The following is an 8,926-nucleotide window of genomic DNA, read 5'->3' on the forward strand; positions in this document are numbered from 1 at the left end:
ATCGCTTTTATATTGTAATATACCTAATTAATATATTTTAAAGGAAGAATTTTATTTAACCTTTAACAAAATGGAACACTTTACATATATTTCTCCAGTTAAAATTCTTCTCCGTTCTTTGTTGCATAGATTTTTTTTTTTTTTTATTTGCTCCTACATATGTTTCTGTATTTTTTGTTTATTGATACTTACATATTTCAATATCATGGTCATAGGATCGATGATGTAAATCATATACGTTAAGAAGCTACATCCAATGCCTATCATGAACAAGATGATGCATTCTATAAAAAAAAAATCTGTTTGAATAATTTATTAATTTACGGTTTATTCTATTTCTATGATACCGCAAATAAAATATCTTATATATTATATAAAGAATACTCAACTAATTTTGAATATCAATTTCTGACAGTTAATAACATAGCGCCTTTTTTATAAATATCAAATGTGTAATAAATATGATAATATATTTAACATAATTAACGAAAAAATTATTTTATTCAATTTTTATGAATATCATTCGTCTTTTCGGAAGCATAAGTGAAATCCATTATCTCGTTTTATTCAAAATATTTTATATGTAATTTTTATTATTGATTTTACGTGTGTGTGTGTGTGTGTGTGTGTGTGTGTGTGTGTGTGTGTGTGTGTGTTAATATACATGGTGTGAAAAATATTTTAAAAAAGGTTGTATTATTATGATCATAAATTTTCAGCCAATCAGTTATATTTTGTTTTGAGAGCAACAAAGATATTATTTTATTTTGCCCAGCATCAATAATCGAAGTTTCTGTTCTATTAGCATATACGATTTTATTATGAATAATTCTATCGTTTTCCGTGTTGATAAATTTTATTGAAATACTTCTTCAGTTCCGAGAATCGCTGCGCGCGCGAGTAAGTTAAATGACTTTTTTATTTACTGAAGTGAGCAACATTTCGACTGGCGCGTGATCAACTTGTTGCGTTCAAAATCATTATCCAAGATTCACCTAGGTATAATTTTATCCTTAATATTCAGTGAAATGAAATTTATAAAGATATTAATGTTTTCATATACAATACGTTTTTCAAATTATTACGATAATTATTTAAAAAATCAATTTCTTCGAAACTATGGGCCAATGGCTGAAACATCATTTTTTTCTTGCGTAAATACAGTCTATAAAAAGCGCATTAAAATCCCCGACATCGTCACTTGATGTTCCTCTTGTAAGTTGAATTAAAATAAAAAATTTTTTATTCATAATTCTGAATAAAGTAGCATTCATAATGCGTTTTTAAATGAAACAATAGATTTTTTATCCACAATTTCGAATTGAATAACATTTATAGCTCATTTTAAAAGAAAAAATTTTTTTATTTAATTGGAATTAAAAAACTACCTTTGAATTAAAAAATTTTCTATTCAGAATTTTGAATTGAACAATATTCATGATACACACACACACACACACACACACACACACACACCCACTCACACACACACACACTCACACACACACACACACACACACACACACACACAAATACTATAATATAAAATACTATAATATAAATACTGTAATATTATTTTTAGATTGAAAAGCATAGAAATATACTCCATGCCTATAAGTGAATAAAAATGTATTCAAGCTTGAAAAGGAATATACATTTGTTTCATACAATTCCTATAAATAAAACGTCTGAGAATTATACACAAAACATATGAGATTTCTGAATACAAGATTTTTTATTTCGCAACAAGAACTGCGTTTTTTAGTGCTCTTTTTTTTAATGCTCTTATTTGCTTATTATTTATACGAATATATTTTTCTCTTCTGTATTAATGTACTTATTATTTTCATTTATTTTTATTTTTGTGCATTATTTAAAATTTTTATAGTCTTAATGTCAGAAAATATTAATAAATTCAGAAGTATGTAAAATTTTTTAATATTTTTTATAAATTTTGAAATGATTTAATTATGTGACTAATTTTTCTAGTTATTGCTATAAATATTATTATAATTTACTGTATGTAATTACTAATTACAGCATATGTTCTATCGTTTTATTGATATTTAGATAAATTAATTGAAATAATTCGGAATTTATTATTATGTTTATAAACGAGTTCAATATCGTATCGAACCGAATTTCGCTCGAATAATCTATTTTCTTTCACACAAGATTGGATAAAATCGAAAGTGAATGGTAAATAATTAGCATTGCAAATTCAATTAAATTTTTTATCTATGTTTTAATATATTAATAGTTAATTACGTGTCTATCTAAATCCATACAGCACTAATTGTTGCGGACAATTTTCAGAAATGTTTCAATCTTTCACATTTCATGCAACAATTCTGAAAGAATTCTGCAATATTGTTGTATAAAATGTTTTAACAAAAATGTTCCTAAAATCTATCATAGACAATAAATTGAAAAAATATAAATATAAAATATAAAATAACATATTTAAACAGAACAAGGAATCATGATGTTGGTTCCAAAATGCAAAAGTCATTTTTTTTTATCAATCACGAGTCAGTGTAACGTTATTTTGTCATGTAAGTTGTTCTATTTTAATACAAAAAAACTTTTGTATATAAATAATGGATCGAAACATTTATTTAATTATTATATACAATAAAACTTGATTGCAATAATATTCAGCCCTGGCTTTCAAAAACATTTTATTCTTAATTGATTTAATTCATTAAGTATAATATCTTATTATAGAAATCCAATCTTTTTGATATTTCAAAAAGATTACAGATTTTTTTCTGTAATATTTCATCAAGCTTCCATAAAGGTTTATGTGCAAGAATCGCGGATATTTTGCTATTCCAGAGCTGTCTCAAAAATGTTGCAGACCTATTTCGCAATTTTTATGAAATGTTTTACTTTTCAGTTGAACCATTTCTGAGATATTTCTGAAAAAAAAAAACTTTCGATGGTGTGTGAGAAAGTAAACTATTTGGAATTTTTTAAATGATCATGAAAACATATTAGTGAACATATCGTATAATATTAGGTATAATATGAGAAAAAGTTCGTGGCGTTTTTTTAATGCTATCTAACGAGGAAAACGTCACGAACTTTTTCCCACACCTAATATTAAAAGTAAAAAAAATAAGTACTGTATGCTCTTTAAATTGCATCCAAGATATTGAAAAAAATCATTTAAAGAAGTTTTGCTTTTTTTGTTACTTTTGTAACTAAAATTACAAAATATACAAAAATTTTTATACATATGAAATTTTAAGATTTTTCCCATTTAAATAAAAATTTTTTAAAAATAAAATTAATTTTAATCGTTAATTTTAATAACAAAAATTTAAAATTATGAAAAACTTAATTTCTTAGCTTTAAATAAATAAGAAATTGTATCCTTTTTTAAAATCCTTTTCTCTTTTTAAAAAATTCTCAAAAATACTCTAATATATATAGAATATACCATAATATGGGAAGTATACTATAAAGGGATACTTTAGGATTGTAATAGAATTGATAGAACGTATACAAGTATGGCGTATCCTCTTACTCTTTCCGAGAATCATGTATAAAAGTATATATTTAATTTGTCAAATCAACAAAATATATCTCTTAATTTTGAAATGCTATTAATGGCAAATTGTGATTTCCAGCACTCTACATATTTTCATCATTAATCATTGCTTCGACAACTAAAGCAGACAAATTGTGAGAATTCTTAAAACTTGAAATAAAAATTCAAAACTTTTAAGAAAAAGTGAAGTATAAATTCAGGAAAAAGAATTTGTACTTTCTAATTTTTATAAGAAATTTTTATAAGAATGTTTCAACAGCAAACTTTCAAATCAATAAACTACTATAAGAAAATGTATTTTGTTAAACGATCTTAATTATATTCTACGCATATGTCATAAAGGAAACACTAATTATTTATAATGCTACTTCAAGGAGTTAACATAAAATAATTTATTCGACTGAGCGGGAGAAATAAATTGGATCACATAAAACATATTGGAAGCCACTCTTGGAATAAATCTTGAAGCTTTACTGAGAAAAAAATTACTCGCTATATTCTTGCATGTACATTTTGCTGATCTTATAAAATTTTTTACACACATAAATATAATCTCGATTTTCTTGGTATCATAACAATAAGAATAACAGCTGCATTTATTAAAATAAGAAATATAATGCATTTAATCTGCATTGAATAAATTTTTCTTCTGAATAAATCTCGAAAGATCATAACTTACCTTGACTTACATCATACATTATCTACAGTAAAGTAAAAAAAAAAGATTAATCGAGGTCAATCATTTATCAAGTTCTCATTCGAAATTTTCAATTTCATCAAGCAATGATGTCATCGTGGAGATTCAAATGACAAACCAAAGTCTTTTTTATAGATCGATGCAGAAGAACAAACATGACATTTATGCAAACAATATGATATGAATAATATTTATAAAGATGTAAAATTTATGTAAAATAAATTTTTTTATTATTATTATTTCCATTATTTAAAAAGTTATATATAAATGTTATAGCTAGTTACTTGATGCCTTAGTTTTTCGAAGAAAAAATGTATATGGTACGAATAATCCAATTGTGTATACTAAAGATAAAAATCTATACATTGTACAGTATATATTAAATATACTTATATATATTATATAAATTGTACAATATTAAATATACTTATATTTACTTAAATATTCTAAATATACTTAAATATTCTAAATTTCTATATAATCAAATAACAATAGTTATCGCTAGACAACGGATTTTTATGCAATTTTATATTTTTTTAAAAAGTAGATTAGAAAGTAACATAAAAATTTATAACATAAAAATATAAATTAAAAAAGCATTCTAAAAATGCATATTTATTTATGAAAATTTGCATATTTTTTGTGTATATCTGTAAAAGATATCATAAAATTCCGATGTCTAATTATCATTAAGCGACTGGGATTCATCTACGAATTGCAAATTAAAGAATTACTCACTTTTAAATTGTTGTAACGCGAGCATGGCTTTCATGGTTATGACTCGATTCTTTTCGTTGTAAGGTTTTCTCTTCGTCACCTTGACTGTAGAATCCTGAAAGGAATACAGAACCATCCAATTATTAAGTAAATCGGGAATATAATTACGAGTAATGTACCAAGGTTAACGATATCAATTGTGTACAAGGCTGTTAGACTGAATATGTTCATTTACTATGTATCATCAAATCTATTTGTATTCTTTGCTTCCTTAAGGTCAATTCTTTAAAGAATAATCTTGAGGAAAAACCGAAAAGTAATAATTATTTATAAGTTGCTCTTTCATACTAAATTTGTTTGACATTTTATATTGCATTTAATTATAATATTTATTAAATAATAATATTCTTTCTTGAATATTATTTCTTGAACACTTTTAAGATTTTCACGAGTTACTTTCTTCAAAAATACCAGAAGCGGGTTATTATCAGTGTCTTTATCCAATTATTGCTGTAAATGCCAGCGTTTCGTAAACTTTGTTCACTTCTATTAGATAATAAAAAGTTTTTGCAATAACGAGAATCTAGATGAATGCTAAAGTCACGTTATCTTTTTTTTAATCAGTTGTTAAGAAGAAGATAACGACTTTAGCTTCACCACCTCTTACTTCACCGTTAGCTTCATTCACCATATCTAGATAAAACGATGTTGCAAAAATTCCCTATTGACTATCAATGCATTTTTCATTCGAATGAAATAAACAATAAGGTTCACGATGTTGACATTTGCAATTAATGATTATAAATAATATTATTAAAGGTACCAGAAGATTTGCGAGTTATCACCTTGTCTTTACCGGAATTAAAAATTACAGTATCAAAATATAATATAATATATATATATATATATATTAGTTTCTTTTAACAATGATTCGTTTTTGTTATAAAACTAAACTGATTGTATTAAATTGATTTCATAAATAGTTCTTAATCAAATTTTAAATGATCCAATTTGATCATTCTTTATCCCAATCGCACAAATATATAACGCGCATAAATATGATAATGTTTATTTGCGATGTAAATAAATTTAATGCTATTCACTACAAGTTTACCGATGTCATTAACACCTTACTTATATTTGCATGATGATCACAGTTATTTCCTTCCCAGTAAAGTCAATATCACTTTCCTCCGCTATTCTCCCTGTCTGTCGTATTGATTCACGAAACAAAGATGTTAGATTATTATAAAAGGAATCAAAAAGATATAAAAATGATATTACTTAATATCATCTCAATGATCACTCAAATTAACATCTATTTAATATTATCTAATTTATCTTAAAAATTATATAATTTAATAGCAATGTCCATTGTTTAAAATTTTAAAAATAAATTATTTTACAATAATTTGGAAATAATTTTATATCCGCTCATGAAAGTGGGAGATATATTGCAGTTTATTCCTAACTTAAAATAAAACCAAAATAATATGGCAAATTAATATAATATCCTAAAATAAGAATTGACAATAATAAAGTTCAAAGCAAATCGTATACCTCTCTATAATAAATTTTCAAAAACTAATTTTCAAAAACTAAAACAATAAAACACAAAGAGACAATGCAATTTACTTAATCTTGTTGTTACAAAGTATGTATTATTTTTCTTCTTTGAACAGCCATTCATTATATTATAAAATTTATTGCATACGTATACTTAATAGTTCGAAAACAACATATACGATATCATTTATTAACGTTCATTAATTTATATATAATTACTTTCAGATAACCTAGTTTGATTCACGCTAAAGTTCGCGATTAACATTTGAGTGATGATTATACCCTCATGTATTTCATCAATTGAAGGCTACGTTATGTATCAACAAACTTATCAATAAGCTCTTTTTTCAATTAATATACACTCCGAATAATAAAATAGAATTCTCTATCTTCTTTTATAATAAATAAAAATTTATTTTTAGCTTAAATTTATTTTCAATATTTGTTTTCTTATTTTCTACAATTGATTACATGACTAGAATTAACAATGCTAATTGCTAACTATACAATTGTAATTACTAATGGTGCATTACTGATTGTCAAGAACAAAAGTCATAAGTCGAATGGCGATAATTCAATCATTCAGTCATGCGATTTTTTATGTGATCTTATATTTCAATGTAATCTTATATTTTTAGGTAGACGAATGTTATTCAGGCAGAGCATAAATGACAGATTTTTAATCACGCGTATACATAAAAAGTTAAATTCTAGATAATTCTGTACTATCTTGATCGTATTAACTTTGAATTGAAAACAGCTTACTATCGCTAATTCTAGCTTTTCTCTAACGTAATTATTTCATATCAATTATTTAATCACGTCTAACTATTTAAGTGCATTTTCACAAATTGTAGTATTATAACTGTATGTGAATTTTTATAAGCAATATCAATATTTTTAATCAATAAATCACATAAGCAAATAATTCATTTTTATTTATTTCAAACGGATAGTTCAAAATTATTAAATGCAAACAATATGAATAATATGAATGACATATGTATAAAATTAAATTCTTCGAATTGAATTGAGAAGAACATATTACTTTTTATTTTATTACTATTTTATTTTGATCGAATATATTAAATTATATGAAAAATAGCAGATATTTTTAAAAAATCCAGAATTTGAAAAATTTTGAACTTTGATCATGTAAATAATTGTTTAATAATTTTTTAATGATAAATTTAATGATAAATTTGATAATAATTTTTATCGAAAGATAACAAAAATTTCTCTTGTAACTGTTTTAAATTAAGTTCAATGTCACAAATAAATTATACGCAAATTATATTTAAAAATATGAACAAATTTATGTATAAACTATGTTAACCTCAATATTAAAAGAAAATATGAAGTCATGTGAACTAAAAATTATAAAATTTGATTTTACATATTAAAACGTATCCATTACGTGCAATCGATTACGTACAATCAATTTTTTATTAAGATCAATTAATATTCTTACTTTAGATAAAAACGTAAAATTATTTTATAATAAAATAATCATAGAAAATAATTATCACAATTAACATATTCCAATTTCTTAACAATCTACAGATTAATGCCTTTTTTATTAAGTTCAGATTTCTAATTTACCAACACAATTTACTTTTGCTAGTATTTTACTATTGCTATCTTCTTTATATAATAATACGAAAAGAGAGATATATATATATATATATATATATATATATATATATATAGAGAGAGAGAGAGAGAGAGAGAGAGAGAGAGAGAGAGAGAGTCTTACACATTCTCTTATGAACATTATATATAATAAATTTAGCAACATGAATCAATAAGAGAATATGAATAACAAATCAAGCAAAGCTTTTGGATTGTCCAGAAAGTTCGTGTCGATGTTAAAGGAAAATTGAAATGCAGAAAATTTATATTTTAGTATACATTTATAAATTATATAGGTTAGTCGGCACGAACTTTCTGGACAACTCAATATAATGTAAAACTTCTGAAATAACTGCTCAATTATATTTATAGATCTACAAAAATATAAAATCTATACTAAATTATTTAAACCATAATTAATAGAATTTGCCATAAGTTATTATGATAATGATAAAATTTTCAATAACATAAAAAATAGAATATACAAAATGAAATATTAAAATAGAACATTTAAATATGTCAAACTTATACGATTTATTTTTGAAAATAAATCTGATCGAAATAATAATTTACAAATTAGTTTTGTAATAGTTTAATGCATAATAGGTACTTAATAAATATAATTTCTTTTATATAGAAATCTTTTATCACGGAAGTAATGCATCGTTTCATGCACAGTTGTCATTATAAAATTTACTTACATTTTACGTAGAATCTCTATGATTTTTTTCTATTCTTTATATTTTTATTATTATATA

At 23.7% G+C, this 8,926-nt stretch overlaps 1 protein-coding gene across 2 annotated transcripts in view; it reads right to left on the reverse strand.

Moving 5' to 3' along the window:
- The window catches only part of LOC108693293 (scavenger receptor class B member 1-like), a 26,782-nt gene that overhangs the window by 15,800 nt on the left and 2,056 nt on the right, over nt 1-8,926 (reverse strand). Inside the window, exons 1-2 of one of the 2 annotated variants that reach the window (XM_018202168.1) lie at nt 4,992-5,025; nt 193-284 (exon numbers count right to left, since the gene is read on the reverse strand). In XM_018202168.1, the coding sequence (XP_018057657.1) occupies nt 193-284; nt 4,992-5,025 (126 nt within the window). Of the gene's footprint in view, nt 1-192; nt 285-4,991; nt 5,086-8,926 lie in introns of those variants that run through there. The other variant, XM_018202167.1, reaches the window with a different exon arrangement.

The sequence above is a fragment of the Atta colombica genome, unplaced genomic scaffold (assembly GCF_001594045.1).
Source record: "Atta colombica isolate Treedump-2 unplaced genomic scaffold, Acol1.0 scaffold9, whole genome shotgun sequence".
NCBI classification, from domain to species: Eukaryota; Metazoa; Arthropoda; class Insecta; order Hymenoptera; family Formicidae; genus Atta; species Atta colombica.